Here is a 25,841-nt window from a genome sequence, read left to right as displayed (position 1 = left end):
CAGTGTTCTTCCCTGGAGAATCCCAGGGGTGGGGGAGCCTGGTGGGCTGCCATCTATGGGGTCGCACAGACTCAGACATGACTGAAGTGACTTAGCAGCAGCAGCAGAACATATGCCCAGTAGTGGGTTTGCTGGGTCATATGGTAATTTTATTCCTAATTTGTTAAGGAATCTTCATACTGTTCTCCATAGTGGCTGTACCAATCTACATTTAATCTTAGTCATCAAATGTAATACATACATAAAGTACATAATATGATTTTCTTATCTTTTCAATGTCTGTGGGGTCTTTAGTGAAAATCCTTCTTTCATTTCTGATGGTGGTAATTTGAATCTTTTCCCCTTCTTTTCTTTGTCAGTCTCACTAGAGTTTTACCAATTTAATTGGTATTTTCAGAAAAACTGCTTTGACCCTATTGATTTTCTCTACTGTTTCCTGTTTCCAACTTCATAGATGTCTGCCCTTATCTTTTCTATTTCCTTCTTTTTACTTGCTTTGGTTTATTTTGCTCTTTTTTTCTAATTTCCTCAGTTGAAAACTCAGAGTACTGATTTTAAACTTTTCTTCCTTGCTAGTATAAGCATTTAAGATAATACATTTTTTCTCAGCACACTATCTATACCACACTAATATTGATATTTTGGGTTTGCTTTTTTGTTCATTTTAAAATGTTTGCTAACATCCATTGAGACTTCCTGCCAGATGAGCCTCGCGAGCTAAAGGCCATGGGATCATAAAGAGTCAGACACGACTTAGAGTCAGACAGGACTGACATTTAGACAGAAAATCCTTCCTTGCTTTCAGGGACCAGATGGACCACGTTGTTGTCTAATAGCCACTTTGAAAACATCTCAGCCAGATCTCCAGGTAGAGCGTTTGGCCTGCCTGCCCTAGAAAAACCAGATGAACATGAACCTAAGCCATCCATCTCCCAGAGAGTGGCTTCTTTGGGGAGAAGGGGTGATGCCTAATCTTCATCACGTGATGGGCAACCAGGACGGTGCAAGCACTTGTCTTGGGCACCAGCCCCCACCCCTGCTGAGACATGGGAAAGGAGGGAGGGTCCTGGGACTGTGTTGGCTGAGTCTGTGTTCACTCAGGTGTACCTTCATACGCCCGAGACTGTGTGGATGTGTTTCTGCACATGTGTACTTATTACACAGCATGCACAGCATCTTCCCAATATGTCCCAGCATGAGGCCCACCCAGGGCAATGCTGGGCAGTCAGTCTGTGGACAGACCCCCAAGCCCATCACCCTATGCTCATGGTGCCCATGGCCTCATTGAACCCCATCTTTAGGCCACCTCCTGCCCTCAGGATGCCCGTTTCTCATACCTGATGTCTTGAGAGATGCAAGTTGGAGAGATCTTAATGTGACCCAATGCGCAGTTCAGTCAGGAACCAGAACCTTGTGGGATCACACAGCTGTCGGCTATGGGGTGGACACATGCCACAGGGCCCTTCCACCCACAAAACAACCTGACAAGGGAGCATCATCCCATTGTGGAGGCACAGGAACCAGGGTCCCTGAGACGATGCCCTGCTCAAGGTCACTTGTGCCAAGAGCCCAAGCCGGGCCTTTGCCCATATCTCCCACTAGGCACCCCACAGACATGCCTGACTCCGTTTCCTCACCCCATTCTTCATGGTCTGTGTTCCACCTCAGGGCACCCCAGCTGCAAAAACGAATCATTTTTCTGTTCTTGCTACATTCATAACTGGGGAATGACGTTCCCTGTTCCAACCCCTCTTCCAGGTTTCCTAGTCCCCAGAGAGGGCTATCCTAAGTCCTCCAGCTCCCTAACACATCCTTTCCTTCTGCCCCACACTCACCCCCACCCCTGCCACCTGCATCCAACCACAAAGTCCAGTCAGTGCCCACCCTGGAAGTTTATCCTGAATTCACTGCCTTGTCCATCTCCCATCCACTGACTTGGTCCAGGCCAGCGCCGTCCCTGCCTCTGTGACCCCCTCTACCCTCTGACTGCCCCTCCACCTCCTATCTCCATCACTCAATCCCCAAATGTCCCCAATTCTCTAAGACCACAGCTGGGATGCTAACAACAGCAGACGGTGGAAAGGCAGTCAGCTATGTCTCTACTTGGAAAGGATATGGGGAAGGATATAGGTGCCTAGCACAGAACAAAGCCACACAGCCCTGCCCTTCCTGAGAAATATGATACCTTTTCCAGGAATTGACTGAGTTTCAGTAATTCTGGGGATCTCTACATATCCACAAGCCTGCTGTGCATCCTCCTCCCATTCCCAGTGAGTCAATCGCCCCTGACTTTCCTGCCAGATGCTGTCTGATTGTTGGAGGACTGGTTCCTGTCTATTTGTAGCCTTGAAATAAGTTGGTTTTCACCCAGATGAGAAGCAGGTGAGTGCATCCCATATGTTGATTGGATAGTCAGTAGCCATCTCTCCCCATTATGCACGCACACACCACAGTCACTCACCTTCTCCCAGGCTCACAATCCTGCTGTTCATCAGGCAGCAGGCGACCCTCCAGCTACAGTTGATGCACCGTGAGTGGTCTGAAGCTGCTCTGGAAGCCCCTTTCTCTTTGCCCACGATTGGTTTGGAAGGGGAAGCATGACTCAGTTCTGGCCAGTGAAGAGGGAGAGCAGGCCAGCCAGGGGGTTATAGGAAAGACTATTCCCTGGAGGAAAAAAAAAAAAAAGACAAGTGATGGGAAAGATCTTCCTTTAATGCATTTGGACATCGCCAGGAAAAAATGTGCCCCTTGAGGCTGCTGCAGCCATGGTGACCACCAGGGTGTCACTGGGGACACAGCACCAGCATGATGGAAAAGCCTAGGTCCTTAGTGGCCTCAACGAGCTACTGAAATGGATCTGAGTCACCAGCCTCTGTCTTCCTGTTAGAGTCGTGACAGCCCAGGCTGTCAAAACGCAGCCCAGGCTGCGTTTGTCTGCTTCTTGCAGCCAAACGCATCCTACAGGGGCATCGAGGTCCTGGGTCCCACATGCCACGGGGCACCCACCTCCTGAATGCTTGTCCCATGGAGTGCAACACCCCATCTGGCCCATCCCATGGCTTCTGACCCAGTATTTCCTAGAGTCGTTACAATGGCCTAGAAGGTGTACTAGGGGGTTGGCACCTCTGAGCCTCTAAATGCCCCTCTTCCTGGAGTAGGAACAGTCGTCCAGGATTTTGTTGAAAGAGACCTTGGGTTTCTCAAGCAAGGCCAGATGATAGCAATGGCCTCCTACTCTACTTCCAGGGGGCTTTAAAGTCCCAGCGACTTTATGTTTTGAGGTAGGTAATCATTCACCTTTCCACTTAAAGCAAATCATGCTGCTGCTGCTGGTGCTAAGTCACTTCAGTCGTGTCCAACTCTGTGTGACCCCTTAGACGGCAGCCCACCAGTCTCCCCGTCCCTGGGATTCTCCAGGCAAGAACAATGGAGTGGGTTGCCATTTCCTTCTCCATTGCATGAAAATGAAAAGTGAAAGTGAAGTCACTCAGTTGTGTTCGACTCTTAGAGACCCCATGGACTGCAGCCAGGCTCCTCCTTCCATGGGATTTTCCAGGCAAGAGTATCGGAGTGGGGTGCCATTGCCCTTCCAGTCTCCCTTTAAAAAACAAAAAGTTTACAGCTTTGTAATTTTTTAGAAGAGAAGAAAAGGGAAAGCAAAATTCTTAGCATTGACACAAAAGCTGGTGTGAGAGCAGAAAGATTGCAGTACTACTCTGGCTTGTGATGGCTTCGGTAAGTCCCCTAAAACTCCCCACCACTGACTCTAAACACGAGGGCAGCTCCCCTCCTGTAAAGGCCGGGTCTTGCTCTTCCCAGAGCCTGTCTGGAGCAGGCTTTCATAGAAAAATATATTGGTTGTTTAAAGCTCCCTTTTCCTGCTGGAACCGCGAGGTCTTGGGGCAGAGTGAGCTTGCTGTCTGTACCCAGCACAGTCTGGGGTAGGGGCTTCCATGGGGAGGAGTGGTGGGTGTTCTGGGGGCTGTGGGGAGGAAGCTGGGGTGTCAGTGGAGAGGGAAACCCTGGGACAAGGGAGATGAGTGTATCCCACCTCCTCTGCCTCCTCCATCACCCAAGGCATCGGCCCTGCTGCAGAGAATGCACTTGTATTTCAGCGTTCTGTTCCTGAAACACTCTCTGCCAAGCAGCCAGTGTTTCTGAATGAGAGAAGTTTCAGTGGGGGGGGCAGGCTCCATTCCTAGTATGCAGCTGGAAAGGAACAAGCCAGATTCCTGCCATTACTGAAAATCAACCAATTCTGGGAAGAGGTGTCATATTTCTCAAGAAAGGCAGCATCAAGCATCGCTCTGAGGTACCCCCTGCCTGGTTCCTGCCCCATTTCCTTTCCAAGTAGAGACACAGCTGATATCCTCCATTTCCCTGTCTGCTGTTGCCAGTACCCTGGCCATGGTCTTAGACATCTGGGATTACTTAGGGATGGAGTGAACAGTCCATCTATATGTTCTCCAGATGGAGACAGGAAGTGGGGTGGGGGTGGGGGGCTCAGGGGTCAGAGGGAGTCACAGAGGCAGGGACAGGGCTGCCCCGGACCAAGTCAGTGGATGGGAGATGAGGAGGCAGTGAATTCAGGGACAACTTTTAGGGTCAGCCTTCTCAGTTGGACATGAACTTAAGAAAGAAAGGGGGGGTGAGATGAGTCCAAGGTTCTCTGTAGATAATTTTGCTGCTGGGTATGTATATATATACAAGCTTGTTTCTCTGTACAGCTCTCCTTTCATTGGTATTTGCCTAGGACACAGTGAATTCCTTCAGTCTGTGTACCTACTGGCTGCTTATTACTTGACCCCATAGTATTCATGTCCAAAATATCTCTTTTTCTAATCCATAAACTCCTTGAGGGCTGGGTCTCTGCCTTGCCTTTACATCCTGGATTATTCATGGAAAAGCCCAGTTAAATTCCCCTTTGGGGATCGCTGTATTCAGTCACGCAGTCGTGTCTGACTCTTTGCAACCCCATGAACAGTAGCCTGTCAAACTCTTCTGTCCATAGGATTCTCCAGGCAAAAATACTGGAGTGAGTTGCTATTTCCTTCTCCACTGGGGATCCCTGATGACCTCTTAACTCTCAACCAACAATTAATGTACATTTTTTTTTACTTCTTTTCTGGAAAACAAATGAGATTCATAAATTGTGACCATTGTCCAGTGTTCTGAAATCGGTTCTCAGTAATGTCTGCGTGACTTCTTCTAGGAAGATAAATGTTATAGTTACTGCAATAAGACAGCATGATCTGTCTGTAAAATTGCAGCAAAAAAGATATTTTTCCTGCCACATGGGATGCTTCTTGGCATTTTTAGTGCTTCTATAAATAGAAATGAACTGCCTTTGACCCTGCCTCACAGCCACTATAGACTGGTGATGACCTATTCCCACTGCGCATCATTACTATCCTAGGGGAAGCCATACATGGGGAGTCCACACTCCCTCCTCGTCTTTGATGGAGTCTCTCAGTCAGGCCAGAGTTTGGAGGTAGGACGTGGGCAGGCGCCTATGTGTCTGTCCCCTAAGAGCAAGGGATGAGTGGGAAAGGACAGAGGGCTGGAACAACCTCTGAGGGGCTGTCTCCAAGTGTCCCAAAGAGATTTACGGTTGGTTTAGACGAGGGAAGTCCAGATCGGAGTGCCCCTACCTGCAGCTCTTAGCATAGTGTCTGGTATTGGGACCTCAGTACATTGAATGACAGTGATCTTGAAGATCTCCTGACTGTTCTCAGGCTCTGGGCCACTGCTCCCATCACAGGGTGGGGCTCTGAGGAGCGTTTCAGCATCCTTCCCACCTTCCCCTGCAAACGCATGCAAACCCTCACTCCCACACATGCCCACTGTGATGTAATGAGAAATGTATATTTAGTTTTGGTCCTGGGTTCCTGCCACAGAGCTTCTAAAACCCGAGTAATTTCCTGAGCAGTTGGGGAGAGAGGAATCCGTCTCATCATTCGGAAGGAGCCACTTTCAACCAACCAGTGATCAAAGAGCTGGAAGTAGAATTAATCACCAATGGCCAATGATCTCATCAACCAAGCCTACATAATAAAGCCTCCATAAAACCGCTAAGCTGGGGTGTTGGTGAGAGCATGGAGGTGCTGGAGAGCAGAGTTCCTTGGAGTGGGCAAGGATGCTCTGAATCCTCCCCTGCCCCACAGCTTGCCCTCTGCATTCCCGAGTTGCATATTTTCTAGTAAACGGGTTGTCTAGCAAGTAAACTGTTTTCCTGAGTTCTATGAGCTGTTCCAGCAAACCACTGAACCCAAGGGAGGGGGCTGTGGGAACCATCAATTTACAGCCAGTTGTTCAGAGCACAGGTAACAACTTCAACCTGCACCTGGCATCTGAAGCGAAGTCTCCCGGGACTAAGCCTGTAGGGTCTGCACTGATTCTGGGCCATCAGTGTCAGAACTGAGTTAAACTGTGGGACACCCAGTCAGTGTGCGCTGAGGATTGAACTGCTTAGTGCGGGAAACCCACACATCCGGTGTCAGAAGTAGAGGAGTGAGCACAGTGCACAGAGAGTTTTCCTTTGCTTATCACACACACATGCACGCACTCTCACCCTCAGGAGGAGCAGCCAGGGGGACGTTACTGCCAGAGGCAGACTCCACCTGTCTGCCAGGCTCTGGGTCAGGTAGGGGAGTGTCTGTGGAATGCCGCCCCCCCCAGATTTGGTAGCCTCTGCAGGGCCCCCAGGTGGGCAGTAGTCAGATAACCCATGTGCTTGCATATTGGTCACTATGGTGGTCAAGACGACGGCCTGGGAATCAGGCGGCATAGCGCTGAGTCCTGCTCACATCACTCAGGGCTGGGTGGTTTTGCAAAATCTCCTCTCCATCTCTGACCCTTGATTTCCTCTTTCATCACACGGGGTTCACAACAGAGCCTACCTCATAGGCGGGTTGTGTAAATTTATTGAACTATTCCTGTAAAACTGGTCAGCAGAGTCCTTGGCTCAGAGTAAGCGTTCAGTAAATAATATACTAGAAAGAGTAACAATAAGGTAGAAGTCCCAGCAAGGTGTACACTTTGCAAGTAGTAATGACAGGTGGGCAGGCCCATAGTCCCTGGCAGACATGTGAAGTGGGCCGGGCACCAGCGTGGCTGGGAGGGCTCGGAAGGACGTCCTGGAGAGCTGTGAGATGAAGGCCGCTCAGCTGCTCCCTCGGGTCTGAGCCCACCCTGGTTCCCAGCTCTCCCATCACCTCTAACAGCCTTCTTCTTGGTTTTGCAGCCCGAACCCCAGCTTGGAGACCTGATTGAGATTGTCCGCGGTCCCTACTCACACTGGGCTGTCTACGTTGGCGGTGGATATGTGGTCCACCTGGCACCCTCAAGTAAGGGCACCCAGGGCCTCCACCGTGCTGAGGCTGGAAGCAAAGGGGATAGGGGAGCTGTGGGTAACCAGGGACCCCAACATTCCTCTTGCTCCCCAACTGGCAGTTGGTTCCTGAATGCTACAAGAAGATATCTAGGTGTAGGGCCATGGTTTTCAAACTCTGCTCCTTGGAACCCAAGGGGTGTGCAGAGAAATTGAGGTGGGATTCCAAGGGTGCATTTCTACTGTAATGCATTTTATATGTTATGACCTTGTATAAAACACATTCAACTTTTAACTTTAATCTTAATTAAATAAATCACTTGGAAAGAGCACAGGTGTTTGGGCAGCAGAGGTGACTGTGGATCCAGTTTCATTCTCCACCCTCTGTTTCCTCATCTGTAAACTGAGGTTGAGAATTCTTAACTTGGGGTATTGTTGTAAGGATTCCCCCACTCCCTTTTCCTAAACTATTTAACTGTGGACAAATCTAAATGCAGTAAAATGAACAATATAGTCAAGTATATAGTCAATGAATTTTTAAAAATATATCCATCCATGTGACGATGAACAGATCAAAGCCTAGAACATCTCCACGGCCTTTAAAAGCCCCTCATACCTCTTCAGGACCCTCTCTCCCTCCTGAGAGGCAGCCACTCCCCTAGATTCTCCTGCTTTTTTTGCCTGTTCTAGAACTTCAGGGCAACTCTTGTGTCCAGCTCTTTCACTGGCCCCATGAAGTCACCCATGCTGTTCTTACTTCTCCATTGCTGTGTATCCTCAGACAATGGGAATCCCTCAATTTGTTAACCACTCTTCTGCTGATTGGCATTGGATGTTTCCAGTTGTAGGCTGCTCCGCATGTGGCTGCTGTGAACATTCTTGGGTGTGTCTTCTGCTGACTTAGGGTGGTAGCAAAATCAGTGACCTCATGCTGTATTTATAGAGAAATCAAAGTAACCACAGTAGAAGTCACCATCCCCACCCTGATCAACCAAACCACCAATCTCAACATCCACAGAATCTGCCTTTGCCCTTATTTGTAAAGCCAGCCCTGGGTTGGACTAGGGCCCTGGACTCCTCCTCTTACTTTCATAGGCATTTGCCCTCAAATTCCCCCCTGCCTTCTGTGTTGTTCCTCTTGCCTTTGAAACCACTGGAATATCTCCCACTGGTAAACAAAGACCCCCTTGACCACACATTCTCTCTACCTAACTTCCCATGGGGTAGATCTCTTGTCTGCCGTGGCCATTGCTGGCTCCTCACTTCCCATCCTCTCTTCTGTTCCACCAGGGGGTATTTATGCCCCTCCTGGAACATCTTTTATCAAGGCTTCATCAATATCCTGGTTCCACGTCTTCTTGCTTCTCTGCAGCATTTAGTACGAGTGACCTCTCTCTATGCTTCCCCTGGCACTGCCTTTCTTCCTTTCCCACTAGGCCCTTCCTTGTGGCCTCCTGTGGGAGGCGGGTAGGGTGGGTTCCTCTTGCTCTCCCATATCTCTCATTTTTACTCCTCCTTCATCTGTGTCCTGAATTCTAATACCTTCTATTTGTTGATATCTCCCTAAGACCACAACCTTAACTTAGGCTTCATCCTGCTCAGCTTCAGACTTGTATAACCTCTTGACTACTTGGCATCTTCACTTAGGTGTCTAACTGGCATGTTGAACTTGACACACCTCAGATGGAGGGCTCCAAACGACAATACCATTCAGTTGCTTAGACCAAAGTCTACACATCATCCTTGATCCTTTTCACCTGTACCTAATCCATCAGGAAATCCCACTGGCTTTATCTCCAAAGCAGACCCACAATCTGATCACTTCTCAGCATCTCCACTGATGTGCCTGGGGTAAGATACCATGCTCTCTCACCTGATGCTACTGCAGTTCTGCTTGGTCTCTCTGCCTCTTGTCCACGATTGTCAGTCCTTCCTTTACTGGGCAGCCAGCATGATCATTGAAAAATATAAATCTGATTATGTCACTCCTCTCCCTAAAATTTCAACTGGCATTTCTGTCACATATAGTAAAAGTTTCAAATCTGTGCTGTGGCCTCTGAGCCTGGCATGGTCTGGCCCAGGCTGCCTATCTGATCTTCCTCTTCTTCTCTCTTCTTGGGTCTCCAGACTTCACTGGCCTCCTGGCAGCCTTCCTTCCTGAGGTCCTTGCTTTTGTTCTCCTTTCTGCTTGTGATGCTCTTTCCTGGCTCTCACCACAGCTGCCTCCCTTTCATCATTCAAGTCTCAACTCACATGGCCATTCCTGGGCATGGCCCTCCCCAGCCTGAGCGAGGGCAGCCTCCCCTGGTCATCCTCTCCTGTGTGACTTCACTTAATCTTCCCCACAGCCTTTTCAAAACCTGAAAGTATTTTCTTTGTTCTATTTGTTCACTGTCAGTGTCCTTTCACTAGAGTGTATACTAGTTGAGGGCAGGTACGCTGTCAAGTTCATGGAAGGCTTCAGCACCTTGGACAAGACCCGGCACATAGTAGGGCCTCAGTATTGACTGACTGTGCTGAGTGGGTGTAACTGCTGGACAGGAGACAGGAAAGGCATGACAGGGATCTGGGTAGACAGTGTGATACCCGTCACTGGGTGAGAAATGCTCCTTAAAGGGAAAAGATGCTTCTATCTGCGTCTTCTCATTGGAGATTCACAGGAATCTTGTGAAATAGGTGAGGCAGCGGGATTGACCTCATACTACTGAGCAAATGGTGGAAGTCAGAGCTGGAAGGAAACTTAGAGAACAGCCCAGTACTAATGAGAGCCAACACTTGCTGGGCACTAACCCTATGCCAGGCACTGGTGGAGGCACCTTACCTAATCTGTTTCTTAAATCCTTGCAGCTCCTCGTCCACAGCTGTAGGCACAGGTGGGACTTATTGGACCTGTTCGACCTGGAACTAGGGACTCAGAGAAGTTAAGCAACTTGTCCACAGTCATATAGCAGAGTGTCGCAGTGGTGGGACTCAAACCCTGGCTCTTACTCTGTCTCCTGCCTTTAAACCTGATGCTCTGCTATGAAGTCTGAGGTTCCCCAAATTTCATTCATTGATTATTTGCCATATTCATGTGACCTTTCTCCAATTGTTTAATTGGTATTTTCTTTAATGTTGTTGTTCACTTGCTCAGTCATGTCCGACTCATTGTGACCCCATGGACTGCAGCATATAAGACTTTCCTGTCCTTCACCATCTCCCAGAGTTTGCTCAAACTCATGTCCATTGAGTCACTGATACCATCCATCTATCTCATCCTCTGTCATCCCCTTCTCCTGCCTTCAGTCTTCCCCAGCATCAGGGTCTTTTCCAATGAGTCAGATCTTTGAGCCAGGGGGCCAAAATGTTGGAGCTTCAGCTTTAACATCAGTCCTTCCAGTGAATATTCAGGATTGATTTCCTTTAGGATTGACTGGTTTCATCTCCTTGCAGTCCAAGGAACTCTCAAGAGTCTTCTCCAACACCAAGTGCAAAAGCATCAATTCTTTAGCACTCAGCCTTTTTTATTGTCCAGCTCTCACATCCATACATGACTACATGGACCTTTGTCAGTAAAGTAATGTCTCTGCTTTTTAAGATGCTGTCTAGGTTTGTCATAGCTTTTCTTCCAAAGAGCAACCGTCCTTTAATTTCATGGCTGCAGTCACCATCCACAGTGATTTTCGAGCCCAAGAAAATAGTCTCTCATGACTAACTTTAAAAAGGAAAATAATTCTTTTAAAAGGAGCCTTAAATTCATAAGTTGATGTGTGTTCATGAATCCATCTTAGCTTGTATTTGTGGATTCCCAGCACTGGCTCAGCTAAGTAACGTGATGTGTCTAGACCATGCAGTGATGGAACCAGAATCAGCACCCATTGCTTCTGCCTCTGAGCCTATGCACACTCTCACCAGGGTGGCACCCAGCGTGTGGAGTGTAAGGAAGCCCTCACTGTTGGGTGTTGACTCTGAACTTGCACCTCTGAAGCTGGAACCTCCTGAAATTCTGTGCCCCAGGCACCTTGCTTGCCTCTCCCCTTGTCCCAGCCTCCTACCTGCTTGCCGAGGGGCTGAAGTTGGATGGGTCTCCAGAGTTCCCCTGATCCAGTCCCCACGCTGACCCTTTCAATAGACTCGGGGCTCAAACACAGCATCATCTTCTATTTACCTCACTGAATCCATTAAGCACCTCCTGCCCTACTAGGAGGAAATCTGAATTCCTCTGATTTTCCAAATCTCATGGTTGTTCTCTGGGCAGAGGGGTTCAGCCCTCTCTGGAAAGCTGAGCAGAACAGGACCTGCACTCTGATCAGACCCTCTGGCTGTTGCTTGTTGCTGTCACGTGGTGTCACAGTGCAACATGTGTCCTGCCCCGTCTCATGGGATTCTTCCCCTCCTGGGAGAGACCAGGGGTTCCCGATCATGGCAGGGCCACAGAGGCTCTCTGAGGGACATGAGTCTCTGCTGCGATGTTCCCTGGGGTCCACCTCTTTAATGCAAGCCCAGTTTTCAGTCATCATACCCTCCCTACATGATATAAGCTGGTGACCTCAACAGGGATCTCTGTGCAGGCACCAGCTTTCGCTCCACACCATTCTGGCCCCTGTTTTGACCCCAGATCCCTTTCTTCAATGCAGCTTTATTTCTGGAAATCTGTTGCACCTTCCAGGCCCTCAGCATTGACCAGGGCTGTGCGAATGTACCCCTCCTTGACCTCCCTGGTGTCACTCCTCTGGGAGCAGCTGTGGGGTTTTGGTCCCTTTATTCCCAGAAGGATGGAATCCCCTTCTGCAAACCCATTCAAGTTTTCTGCAGTAATCAGCTTTGTGTGTGTCAGAAAAGTGGAGCCTTGGCAGGGTCACAAAAAATTCACACTCTCTTCCCCCAGGGAAGTGGGTGTACTCAGGGCCCATACTGCACAATCAAGAGGGCCTCTGAAGTGTCACAGGGTGTACAAGACCAGCTTCTCTATGTTTAAAAAAAAAATCACAACAAATCACAGGATTTTACTCCTCTTTATTTCAGATAAGAAAACCAGGGACCAGAGACCACAATGGTCTTATCCAAAGCCACATAGCTCTGACCCTGACTCATCTGCTCATACCATTGTGGATGTGGTGGATGCTAGGCTCCTGCTGGCCCAAGACCAATCGTGTCCCTCACCCTGAATCCACAGGCAAAATCTCTGTAATTGGTTGGTCCACTATCGGGTCTTCCTTGGCCGACAGGGCCATAGTAAAGAAGGAGCGGCTGTGTGACATGGTTGGCAAAGATCCGTACGAGGTCAACAACAAGCACGATGACAAGTACAACCCATTCCCTCCCAGCAAAATCGTCCAGCTGGCGGAGAAGCTGGTGGGCCGCGAGTTTTGCTACCGTGTGCTCCGCGCCAACTGCGAGCATTTCGTCAATGAGCTGCGCTATGGGGTCTCCCGCAGCAACCAGGTGGGTCCTCAGTGTGTCCCTAGATCCATGGTCTCTTATTTTTTAATTTCTCTTCTGTTTCTCTTACTCAGGTAGGACGCATCCCCCAGAAGTTGCATTAAGATATATAGGATAATGGTGACAACAGTTAACTCTACATGCCAGGATCGAACTTGAATTGCTTGCTGTATGAGTTCCTGTGGCTGCCGTAACAAATGGCCAGAAATTCAGTGGCTTAACACAACACAAATGTATTGTCTTATACTTCTGGAGGTCAGAAATCTGAAACAGGTCTCACGGGGCTAAAATCAAGGTGTCAGCAAGGCTGTGTTATTTTCTAGAGGCTCTCACAGAGAACCTGTTTTCTAGTCTTTTCCAGCTTCAAGAGGCTGCTTGCATTTCTTGCCTTGTGGCTCTCTTTTGTCTTCAAAGTTAGAAATGGCTGGTTGAGTCTCTCTCCCATTGCATCACTATGATACTGACTCTACTCCTTCCCACATCCATCAGAAACTTTGTGATCACATTAGGCTTACTGGAAATCCAGAATAATCTTCCTATTCTAAGGTAAATTGATTAGCAAGTTTAATTCTATCTGCAATCTTAATTCTCTCTCTCCATGTAGCATAATGTATTTACAAGTATTAGGAATGAGGACATATTATGGAATTAAGACCTAGACATCTTTAGGGGATATTTTTCCTGCCTACCAGTTACTCTTTACACTGGGTACAGTTATTGTCCTGGAAGATCCTCTTGCTGTTATTCTAGAAAGATTTCCCTCTCTTGTCTCCTGCACCAGAGCACCATCTTCCAATCTCATGTCCTCTTTCTTGGTTTGTTTTTAGTGTTGAATAGCTCAACTGTGTCTGACTCTTTTCCGACACCAAGGACTTTAGCCCTCTAGGCTCCTCTGTGAATGGGATTTCCCAGGCAAGAATATTGGAGGGGGTTCCATTTCCTTCTCCAGAGGATCTTCCCAATCCAGGGGCCAAACCCATGTCTCCTGCTTTGGCAGGTGGATTCTTTACCAATGAGTCACCTGGGAAGCCCTCTCTTGGTTTACACAGTTCTTGTGGTGGAAACTCCTTCAGCAGCTTCCTAAAAAAGGATGCATGGAAGAATTTTTTTTGAGATCCTGTATGACTGAATTATTTTTCAATTTACCCTCCCACTTGATTTAATAGTCTGTATAGGTATAGAATGCCAAGGCTTCCCTGGTAGCTCAACTGGTAAACAATCCTCCTGAAATGCAGGAGACCCTGGTTTGATTCCTGGGTCAGGAAGATCCCCTAGAAAAGGGATAGACTACCTACTGCAGTATTTTTGGGCTTCCCTGGTGGCTCAGACAGGAAAGAATCTGCCTGCAATGTGGGAAACCTGGGTTCAAACTCTGGGTTGGGAAGATCCCCTGGAGGAGGAGGGCGTGGCAACCCACTCTAGTATTCTTGCTTGGAGATTCTCCATGGACAGAGGAGCCTGGTGGGCTATCGTCCATAGGGTCGCAAAGATTCGGACACGACTGAGCAACTAAGCACATAGGTATGTAATTCTAGGTTAGAAATTGTTTTACTTTAAGATTTTGAAGGCATTCTTCCATTGTCTTCTTGCTTCCAGCATTGCTATGTAGAAATCTAAAGTAATTCTGATTCCTGATCTTTTCTCGGTTTCCTGTTTTTCTCTCCTGCTCTAGAAGATGTAATGTCTTGTCTTTACCCAGTGTTCTAAAATCTCACTTTAATGTGTCTTGGCATAGGTCTGCTTTTATCCTCAAAGCACCATTTCAATCTGAAAACATATATCCTTTGGTCCTAGTAATTTTTCATGAGTTATTTCACTCTTGCTTCCCCTCCTCTGAGTTTCCTCTAGTCCCTCTTTTTGGAAAGTTTGTTATTCAAATGTTATACTGACCGCATTATTTCTTTATTTTTGCTTTTGGAAGCTGTTTTCTATAGCTTCATCTTTTCTGCTGTTCCTTCTGCGAGATTTCCCCAACTTTATCTCTAAAATGGAGTTTGTAATTTCCATCATATTTTTATTTTCTGAGAATTGCCTTTTTTCTCTCAACATTCCCTTATTTTTAAAGCACTGTGTCCTTCTTTATTATTGTTGTTGTTTAGTCTCTAGTCATATTTGATTCTTTTGCAGCCCCATGGGCCATAGCCCACCAGGTGCCTCTGTTTGTGGGATTTCCCAGGCAAGAATCCTGGAGTGCCTTTTCCAGGGGATCTTCCCAACCTAGGGATGCTGAATTGCCAGGTGGATTCTTTATCACTGAGCCACCAGGAAGTCCCTCTTCTTTACTGTATACATTCTGTTCTCTAAAGACAGTTTTTTTTTAAAAAATGTTGTCTTTTCTTTCTCCAGATTGCCTTTTCCTTTTGTTTTGCTGTCTGTCTTCTATTTCAGAGGTCCTGCTAGATGTCTCGGAGAAGGCAATGGCACCCCATTCCAGTACTCTTGCTTGGAAAATCCCATGGACAGAGGAGCCTGGTAGGCTGCACTCCACGGGGTCGCAAAGAGTTGGACATGACTGAGTGACTTCACTTTTCACTTTCATGCCTTGGAGAAGGAAATGGCACCCCATTCCAGTGTTCTTGCCTGGAGAATCCCAGGGACAGGGGAGCCTGGTGGGCTTCCGTCTATGGGGAAGACACGCTGAAGTGACTTAGTAGCAGCAGCTAGATGTCTGCTACATCTAGATTGTGCACTCATGATTAAGAGTAGGGGGCTTGCAGAGTGAGCTCAGAGGGGACAGTGACTTGTTGACTTTGAGGTTCACTTCAGAGTAGACTGGGAACCTTCATATTGGTACCTTTCATTGTTTCCACTTGGGCCAGTGCGATTCCCCAGAACAGTTTTCCTGACTCTTATGTAGAGGGTAAAGTACTGGAAGCAGAGGGGACGGGAAGGCCACGAGTCTCCATTTAGCACATTTATGGCCTTTCAATCCCTTTTTGGAGGTATGATACCCACACCCTCACATGTGCTTCAGACCCCAAATCTTCTGATTTTCATTGAGGTTAGGGAGCGGCCTCAACTCTCTCTTTCTTTCACCCGCTTCCAGAAGTACCTGGTGATGTTAATATGTGATCTTTTTCTGGGATTCTGTTGTACACAGTTAGCCCCCAACATATAAACATTCAAGTTTTGAACTTTCAAAGATGCGAACTTGGGTCCCAGCAAAGTCAGGAATGAGTGGCATTGAAGCGTGCCCTCCGTCTCCTATTGCTGACAATCCTTCAGTTCCACCATCTCCCACCTCCTTCCCTCCTCCAGTCAGTAATTCTTCTTGCTTGTTCACGTGACACCAGCCCCTGGATGCCAGCTGTTGTTCTTCACTACTGTCCTTTTCAACGTACTATACTGTAAGATTAAAAATACATCAGAGGGCCATCCCTGGTGGTCCCAGCAGTAAAGAATTCACCTGCCAATGCAGGGGACACAGGTTCGATCCCTGGTCCAGGAGGATCCCGTGTGCCACAACTGCTGAGCCCAAAACTACCGAGCCCAAGTTTAGAGCCTATGCTCCATGACAAAGAGGAGTCCCCACTTCCTGCAACTGGAGAAAGTCTGAGCATAGCAATGAAGACCCAGTGCAGCCAAAAATAAGTGAATAATTTTTTTTAATGTATGAGAACCCTTTTAAGAGGATGACTCAGATGGTAAAGAATCCGTGTTCAATGCAGGAGACTGGGGTTCGATCCCTGGGTTAGGAAGTCTGCCTTGAGAAGGGAGTGGCAACCTACTCCAGTATTCTTGCCTGGAGAATTCCATTGACAGAGGAGCCTGGCAGGCTGCAGTCCATGAGTTCCCAAAGAACCTACTGAGCAGCTAAAGCTTTCACTTTCAATAACTATCTTTGAGTCTGATAATAAAGAATTTAAGTTGAATTTTTTTTAAAAAAGTATTCTTTATTCTTTGTTTTTGTTTTTTATGCATTTTTTGTGTGAAAAGTATTATAAATCTTTTACAGTACAGCACTGTATAGTTCATTGTGTTACTTGGGTACCTAAGCTAACTTTGTTGAACTTATGAACAAATTGGACGTAAGAACGTGCTCTCAGAACTGACCAGGTTACTATGTAGGGGACTTAATGTATTTAGGATTAATATTCAGCTTTTTTCACAGCTGCCTTAGCCTTTAGTGTTCTCTGAGTCCTAGTGGAATTATGCCTAAAACTAATGTCTTATTTTGTTTTTATTTGGAGTTCAGGAAGGAGTGAAATTTGATACATGTTCTGTATTTACACTGAAACTTACTCTTACTTTTCTGGGGTTTTTTTCTAATACAAGCAATATAAGTAAGATATCTTAATAATTTAAAGTATAACATCACCACTCTTTTTCATAGGTGAGTCATGTATGGAAGAAAGTGCAGACAGCACTTGCAGCCTTAACAGGTCTGGGCGCTGGGGATACAGCAAAGCTGAAGACAAGTGAGGGCTCTGCTAGGACCCAGGTCAGAGTTCACTGAGGTTCAATAGCAATTCCTGTTCAACTTTATGTGTATCTCAAGAGCTCCCTGTTGATCAGCCAGGATTTCAACCGTCTGGCTTCATCTCCCTGTCCTTTCCACAGTCACCCTCTGGGGATCTGTCTGCTTTAAAACCCGCAGGCTGAAGGGAATTTCCCTCTTCAGGCCTGTGTATGACATTGGCCAGCTGCCCCATTCACCAATTCCTTCCTCATGCTGCCCTCCTCTCTGCACTTCCCAGCCAATACTTGTTGACTCCTGAGTTTGTCAAGGAGGCTATGAGGCACATGAAGCTCCCTGAGCTGGACATCCTTGTTGAATGTACAGTGGGTACTCAGCTTACTGACACAGAGTCTGACTCACTCTCCTCTCTCTTGCAGGTCATAGATGCTGTCCCAGCAGCTGTCATCATGAAACTGAACCTGTTATACAAAATCACTCCAAACATCTGGGTCTTGAGGCATTTTTTTAATCTATTCCTAGCAGCCAGTAGAAAAGTATATAATGCCTTGCTTAAACTAGTGAAGTGGGCACTCTTTCTACTTTACTTCTGATATCTATGTCAGAAGCTTTCTCTCTCCTTTTACTTTAAATAAATATCTTTGCTGAGCAAAACTCTGAGTGACTGAAACTGCATCTTTGGTTCTGGAGTTAAATCTTCTCCTTTGGAGACCACAAATTCGACACCAAACACCATAAGCTATCAGTTTCTGGTTTGCTTTGTGGATTTCATTTTTTCTTACAATAATAAAAACAAAACCCAGTAAGGGAGGATTTTATTGGAGGACATGCATCAAGAACTGCCTGGCATGAAGTCTGTTGAGGGTGCAGCAAGGCTGTGCTCCTGCTGATGCCAGGCTCTGCTCTGGCTCTTTGATGATTTTTTCTCACTTTCGATTTGTGGGCTGTGTTCTTTGCCTGTAGAAAACAAGGTCCAGCTCTGGTTATCTCAAGTAATGGGTGTTTCCAGTTGTATAGGAAGAGGTCGGCAGCAAGAGAGATAGGCAAACCTGACTGATATGCAAGAACAGGAACCAAGGGAAACCAGGACCCTTGACCTGGAACTAGACCCAGGCTGGCTTCCAGGAGTCAGCAGCCGGAGTCTGTAGATGTCCAGTGGGGCTCAAACCAAACCAAACCACAGCCATAATGAAAATTATATGCTCTGGCCAATTCTGTTTAAAACCTCCCCTGCTCTCCACAGCTTTTCTCTGCCTTACCACTTGCAGCCCGCAGTGATCCTGTGTCCTCTCCTCTTGGGGCTTGTCAAGGCCCCCAAGTCTCTGATCCCACACCCACTCCTGTGGCTTCTCTTCCCATATCCGCTCAGCGCCATCTCTACCCCTGGCCTGAGAAGAGCTCCTAGCACAATCTCCTAAGACAGAATCAGATTGGCTCCCTCACCACACTGAGCTGTCTACTGATTGGTTGACTGCCATTGGGTCAAGTGGCCCCACTAGACCAATCAGCTCTGCCCAGTGGAGCCAGGTCACATGGTACAAGGCTGCCTCAGACCTTATGGAGTGTGGGTGTGGATGGTCTTATACCTGACCTGCTGGTGCTGAGGCCTCTGGGGAGGGGTTAGGGCAGTAGTTATGACCATTCCCGGTTGGACCCTTGAGATTTGCTATCACTCACTGGGCTTGGCAGATGTTCAAAGTGACCATTTTCCTGAAAAGAGCTTTCATGTGTTCCTCAAAAGCACCCTGATGGGACCAATTTGTCCTTCAGTCCACAGGACAAGTCTTCTCCTCCATCTAGTTGACAGTGTTTCCTTGATCAGCTCCGCTCTATGGGGACCATCTGTCTGTGGAATCCTGGACAGAACTTATAAACGGCCCCTTGCCAGCTTCCTCCTGCTTGGACCATATCTGGCCTAGGATAAGCTTGTGCCCTTTTATGCCCAGTGTTGATATACGAATAATTTTCTCCTGATGTAGCTTTTTTTTTCTTTTTTGGTTCAGCCCTATTGATGTAACATGTCATGCCAGCTCTCAAGCTCCCCAAACCCAAGAGACACAGGCCAAACATAAAAGGGTGGGTATCTTAGAGCCCCTTCTCTCACATGGGGCAGAATGTGATGTGGACACATAGATATAAACCTCCAAACTAGCTATGTAGGAAAAGAGGAATGAGGAAAACTAAACACAAGAAAGCAAGTCAGAATGCCCAGTTCAAGTTAAAAATAAAGAAAACTCAAAAACTGTGGTGGGTAGAAATAACCAGATAAGATGGAAGAACTAATTCCAAATGTATTAGTCACGACCATAAATAGAAATGGATTAAAGTTGCCAAACTTGCCAAGCAAAAGCAAACATTACACTGGATTACAAAACTAACCAGGGAATACTGTGTACAGCAGATAAAATGAAATATAAGAACACAAATTAAAATGATGGACATTTTACATGACAACTCATCTGATGACTTTAAAATGTTAATGTTATCAAAAAGAAAAATTGAGAGTGTGTATAAATTGTCCTAGATGGAAAAATATGTTGGAGGCAAAACAATTAAATGTGAAAAATGATGATAAAACAATCTGGAATAACTGGGGAAATTTAAATATGGAATGAGTATTTTACAATATTAAGAAATTATGAATTTTATTAAATGTGATAGGCATGAAATTTTATGTAAAGCACATGATCCAGTTTAAAAATAGATGCAGATAAAGCAAATTATGACAAAAAACAAATTTTTAATCTATGCAATGGGTATATAAATAGTCATTGTACTAGTCTTTCTAGTACTTTGTGTATATTAAAATTTTCACATAAAACATCTTTAAAATTTCTGAAATTTGAACTTGAAAATTTAATTGTTCAATTGAAAATTGAAATTATTTCAATATATTATATAATTATTTTTAATTAAAAGATATGCTAGGCAAGTACTAACTAAAAGTTGGTTAATTACTAATTAGTAATACTAATTAGCTAAAAGCTTGTATAGCACTTTCATATCTTATATATCAGCTTTAAAGCAAAAAATGATTACTAGACAGAAAGAGGATAAAAAGTGTGGCATAATAAGAACTACACTTGGCCTTTGTCCTTGGTTCTGGCCAGAGTGCTTAAAACCCTCAGACTTTCCCAAGTGATAGGCTTGTCTTTTGCTATTTCTAAGGAACCCCTTTGATCAACCTGAGTTCGTGCTAATGCGGTGACTTAGACCCTAAGATAGCCTTACGATGGGGCTGGTCATCGAAAAGACCCAGTGATTAGAGGGTTGGACATTTCAGGCTACAGATCTCTAAGAAGGGAACATGGGAGGGGGTGCTGAAGATTAAGCTCTATAAAAACTGTTCAGTAAGGAGACTTGAACTTCCTGGTGGTGAACATACCAAGGTATCTGGGGAGTGGCTGCCTGAAGAGGACAGGGAAGCTGCTTGCCTCCTCTGCCCCCACGCCTTGCTCTATGCATCCCTTCCACTTAGTGGTTCCTGAGTTGTATCCATTACAATAAATCACTAAACATAATTAAAGTGCTTTCCTGAGTTCTGTGAGCTTCTCTAGCAAATTATTGAACCATCAGAGGGGTTGTGGGAACCTGTGATTTTTAATCCATTGTCAGAAATACATGTGGCCTGGGACTTGCAAGTGGTGAACAGCATCTGAAGGTGAAGGAGGGCAGTCAGGGTGCTGACCACTGACACTGCAAGGTCTGTGGTTAGTGTCAAAATCTAACTGACTTGTTGAGCAACCAGTTGGTGTCTGGAACTCGGAGAATTAGTGGCTGGTGTTAAAAAATACTCCACAACAATTCTGATAACAGTTGCAACTTGGGAGGAAAGTACGATAATTCTAAAATTGTTTGCATCTCATAAAAGTCCTCAAATAGGTATTGAAATGTTAGCCTGTTGCAAGGAGAAAATAACAAATTCACCATGACAGTGGGAGATCTACAGATGCCTCTCTCAGGAACTGATAAATTAAGGGTACACAAAAATCAGTAGAGATACAGAAGCTTTGAAGAAGTTACCTACACCCTGGTTTAATGAACACATACAGTACAATTGTGGAATACAGATTCCTTTTGACCACACACAAAGGAATGCTTATGAAACTGACCATGTCCTTGACCTTGAAGCAAGTCTGAACAAATTTCAAGGGACCGGTAAGACAAAGATCGTTTTTTCTAACCATAAGACAATTAAGTTAGAAATCAATAACAAAGAGATAGCTAGAAAAACCCTATACTTTAAGACATTTTAGAACACACTGTTCGATAAATTATGAGTCAAAGAAAGAAACACGAGGGAAACTAGACAATATTTAGAACTATGCTATGCTATGCTAAGTCACTTCAGTCGTGTCCGACTCTGTGTGACCCCATAGACGGCAGCCCCCCAGGCTTCCCCATCCCTGGGATTCTCCAGGCAAGAACAATGGAGTGGGTTGCCATTTCCTTCTCCAATGCATGAAAATGAAATGTGAAAGTGATGTCACTCAGTTGTGTCCGACTCTTAGCGACCCCATGGACTGCAGCCTACCAGGCTCCTCCATCCATGGGATTTTCCAGGCAAGAGTGCTGGAGTGGGGTGCCATTGCCTTCTCCACATTTAGAACTAGACGATAACAAAAATATAAAGATATTAGTATTTCGGTTACTCCACTAAAGAGACACCTAGAAAGAAATTTATACCATGAATTCTAACATTAAGAAAGAAAAAGGTGTAAAAAAAGAAAGAAAGAAAAAGGTGTAAATTAATGAGTTAATCAATGCAAAGAAATAGAGGGAAACAAAAGAACAGGAAAGACTGGAGATCTCTTCAAGAAAATTAGAGATACCAAGGAAACATTTCATGCAAAGATGAGCTCAATAAAGAACAGAAATGGTATGGACGTAACAGGAGCAAAAGATATTAAGAAGAGGTGGCAAGAATACACAGAAGAACTGTACAAAAAAGATCTTCACAATCCAGATAATCATGCTGGTGTGATCACTGACCTAGAGCCAGACATCCTAGAATGTGAAGTCGAGTGGGCTTTAGGAAGCATCACTGTGAACAAAGCTGGTGGAGGTGATGGAATTCCAGTTGAGCTATTTCAAATCCTGAAAGATGATGCTGTGAAAGTGCTGCACTCAATATGTCAGCAAATTTGGAAAATTCAGCAGTGGCCACAGGACTGGAAAAGGTCAGTTTTCATTCCAATCCCAAAGAAAGGCAATGCCAAAGAATGCTCAAACTACTGCACAATTGCACTCATTTCACATTCTAGTAAAGTATTGCTCAAAATTCTCCAAGTCGGGCTTCAGCAATATGTGAACCGTGAACTTCCAGATGTTCAAGCTGAAAGTTAGAGAAGGCAGAGGAACCAGAGATCAAATTGCCAATATCTGTTGGATCATAGAAAAAGCAAGAGAATAACAGAAAAATATCTATTTCTGCTTTATTGACTATGTCAAAGCCTTTGACTGTGTGGATCACAATAAACTGTGGAAAATTCTGAAAGAGATGGGAATACCAGACCACCTGACCTGCTTCTTGAAAAAATCTGTATGCAGATCAGGAAGCAACAGTTAGAACTGAACACAGAACAACAGACTTGTTCCAAATAGGAAAAGGAGTACATCAAGGCCGTATATTGTCACCCAGCTTATTTAACTTATATGCAGAGTACATCATGAGAAATGCTGGACTGGAGGAAGCACAAGCTGGAATCAAGATTGCCAGGAGAAATATCAATAACCTCAGATATGCAGATGACACCACCCTTATGGCAGAAAGTGAAGAACAAAAGAGCCTCTTGATGAAAATGAAAGAAGAGAGTGAAAAAGTTGGCTTAAAACTCAACATTCAGAAAACTAAGATCATGGCATCCAGTCCCATCACTTCATGGCAAATAGATGGGGAATCAGTGGAGACAGTGGCTGATTTATCTTTCTGGGCTGCAAAATCACTGCAGATGATGACTGCAGCCATGAAATTAAAAAACACTCCTTGGAAGGAAAGTTATGACCAACCTGCTGCTGCTGCTGCTAAGTCCCGTCAGTCATGTCCGACCCTGTGCGACCCCATAGACGGCAACCCATCAGGCTCCCCCAGTCCTTGGGATTCTCCAGGCAAGAACACTGGAGTGGGTTGCCATTTTCTTCTACAATACATGAAAGTGAAAAGGGAAAGTGAAGTCGCTCAGTCGTGTCCGACTCTTTGCAACCCCATGGACTATAGCCACCAGCCTCCTCCGTCCATGGGATTTTTCAGGCAAGAGTACTGGAGTGGGGTGCCGTTGCCTTCTCCAATGACCAACATTGACAGCATATTAAAAAGCAGAGACATTACTTTGTCAACAAAGGTCCGTCTAGTCAAGGCTGTGGTTTTTCCAGTGGTCAAGTATGGATGTGAGAGTTGGACTATAAAGAAAGCTGAACACCAAAGAATTGATGCTTTTGAACTGTGGTGTTGGAGAAGACCCTTGCGAGTCCCTTGGACTGCAAGGAGATCCAACCAGTCCATCCTAAAGGATTTCAGTTCTGGGTATCTTTGGAAGGATTGATGTTGAAGCTGAAACTCCACTACTTTGGCCACCAGACGTGAAGAGCTGACTCATTGGAAAAGACCCTGATGCTGGGAGGGATTGGGGGCAGGAGGAGGGGGGATGACAGGATGAGATGGCTGGATGGCATCACTGACTCAATGGACATGGGTTTGGGTGGACTCTGGGATTTGGTGATGGACAGGGAGGCCTGGTGTGCTACGGTTCATGGGGTGGCAAAGAGTCGGACACGACTGACCAAATGAACTGAACTGAATGAATTAATCATCCAATTTAAGAAGATATTAACAGAAAGAATCATATAGATGGCCAATGAAGTGAAGGGAAGTGAAAGTCGTTCAGCCATGTCCGACTCTTTGGGACCCTATGGATTATACAGTTCAAGAATTTCTCCAGGCCAGAATACTGGAGTGGATAGCTTTCCCTTCTCCAGGGGATCTTCCCAACCCAGGGATCTAAGCCAGGTCTCCCACATTACAGGCAGATTCTTTACCAGCTGAGCCACAAGGGAAGCCCAGACGGCCAATAGGTGGTAAATGAAAAAATACTTAACAGTAATAATCATCACAGAAATGCAAATCAAATCTACAATAAGATATCAGTTCATGGCTATTATCATAAAGGCAAGAAATAACAGATGTTGGTGAGAACGTGCAGAAAAGACAACCCCTGTCCCCTGTTGGAGGGAATGTAAATTCGTGGAACCACTATGGAAAACAGTAAGAAGGTTCTTCAAAAAATTAAAAATAGAACTACCATATGAGCCAGCAATCCCCCTTCCAGGTATTTATCCAAGGAAAAGAAAAAATTAATTTGAAAAGATATGTGCACGCCCATGTTTGTCACAGCATTATTCACAACATCCAAGATACGGAAACAACCCAAGTGTCCATCAATCGATAAATGGATGAAGAAATTGTGGTATACAAAATGTTTTTGGTGGTTAAAAAAATTTTTTTTTAATTTTAAAAAGGTGCTGATTCACTGCAAAACAAAAAATGAAAAAAATTGTGGTATATATATGTGCATATGTATATATATATATATATATATACACACACACACACATATGGAACAGGACAGTATTCAGTCATAGGAAAGAATGAAATCTTGCCATTTCTAACAGTATAAATTGACCTTGAGGGCATTATGCTAAGTGAAATAAGTCAGGTAAATGCAAATACTGTATGATCTTACTTATATATTGGATCTTTAAAAAGACTCATGCTTATTGACACAAAGAACAGATGGTGGTTGGCAGAGGTGGGGCTTGAGGGGTGGGCAAAATGGGTGAAGGAGGTCAAAGGTACAAACTTACAGTTATAAGATAAATAAGTTATGAGGACGTAACGTACCACATGGCTCAGCTCAGTTCAGTTCAGTCACTCAGTCATGTCCGACTCTTGGTGACCCCATGAATCGCAGCACACCAGGCCTCCCTGTCCATCACCAACTCCCGGAGTTCATTCAAACTCATGTCCATCACCAACTCCCGGAGTTCATTCAAACTCATGTCCATCGAGTCAGTGATGCCATCCAGCCATCTCATCCTCTGTCGTCCCCTTTTCCTCCTGCCCCCAATCCCTCCCAGCACCAGAGTCTTTCCAATGAGTCAATGAGTCTTTGCATGAGGTGGCCAAAGTACTGGAGCTTCAGCTTTAGCATCATTCTTTCCAAAGAACACCCAGGGCTGATCTCCTTTAGAGTGAACTGGTTGGATCTCCTTGCAGTCCAAGGGACTCTCAAGACTCTTCTCCAACACCACAGTGGTGACTATAGCTAAAATACTGCATTGCATATTTGAAAGTTTCTAGGAGAGTAGATCTTAAAAGTGCTCATCACAAGAAAAAGAAAAGTTTGTAACTATGTATAATGACAGATGTTAACCAGATTTATTGTAGTGATCATTTGCAATATATGCAAATATCAAATCATTATGTTGTGCTCCTGAAACTAAGATAAACTAAGACAATGGTGTATGTTAATTACACCTTTAAAAGACTGAAGAAAAAAAAAAGGAGACAGAAAGAGGCAGAAGGGGGAAATAGGAAGAAAGTAAAAAGATAGGAACCAAAAGAAATGAATCAAAATAAGCAACAAAAGAGAATGCACAAGTTAATGTTTTAGGGGA

At 45.4% G+C, this 25,841-nt stretch overlaps 1 protein-coding gene and 1 long non-coding RNA gene across 5 annotated transcripts; one reads left to right on the top strand and one right to left on the bottom strand.

The window, feature by feature from the left end:
- The first annotated feature begins 3,524 nt into the window (after positions 1-3,524).
- Positions 3,525-17,822, top strand: LOC147341975 (phospholipase A and acyltransferase 3-like). 4 transcript variants are annotated; one of them, XM_086384470.1, is made up of 5 exons: positions 3,527-3,735; positions 7,244-7,346; positions 12,335-12,754; positions 17,085-17,192; positions 17,588-17,822. In XM_086384470.1, exons 2-5 carry the CDS (start codon positions 7,323-7,325, stop codon positions 17,759-17,761), a joined length of 726 nt encoding a protein of 241 aa, XP_086240596.1. In that variant the 5' UTR covers positions 3,527-3,735; positions 7,244-7,322; the 3' UTR covers positions 17,762-17,822. The 4 variants fall into 4 exon arrangements, with proteins under 4 accessions (XP_086240597.1, XP_086240596.1, XP_086240598.1 ...); XM_086384472.1 differs by having other exon boundaries at positions 3,530-3,735; positions 12,486-12,754; XM_086384471.1 differs by lacking the exon at positions 7,244-7,346 and having other exon boundaries at positions 3,525-3,735.
- Positions 17,823-17,966: 144 nt separating this feature from the next.
- On the bottom strand, positions 17,967-18,584 carry LOC147341974 (uncharacterized). The gene is made up of 2 exons (XR_015157827.1): positions 18,428-18,584; positions 17,967-18,125 (listed from the first exon to the last, which is right to left on the bottom strand). It is a non-coding gene; the product is annotated as an uncharacterized LOC147341974 (long non-coding RNA).
- Positions 18,585-25,841: the final 7,257 nt, after the last annotated feature.

Source organism: Bos grunniens, chromosome 29, assembly GCF_055505025.1.
Source record: "Bos grunniens cultivar Pamir isolate PY7600 chromosome 29, Bosgru_T2T1.0, whole genome shotgun sequence".
Lineage (NCBI taxonomy): Eukaryota > Metazoa > Chordata > Mammalia > Artiodactyla > Bovidae > Bos > Bos grunniens.
The sequence above is the reverse complement of the archived record's forward strand: the minus strand, read 5'-3'. Positions and strand labels throughout refer to the sequence as shown.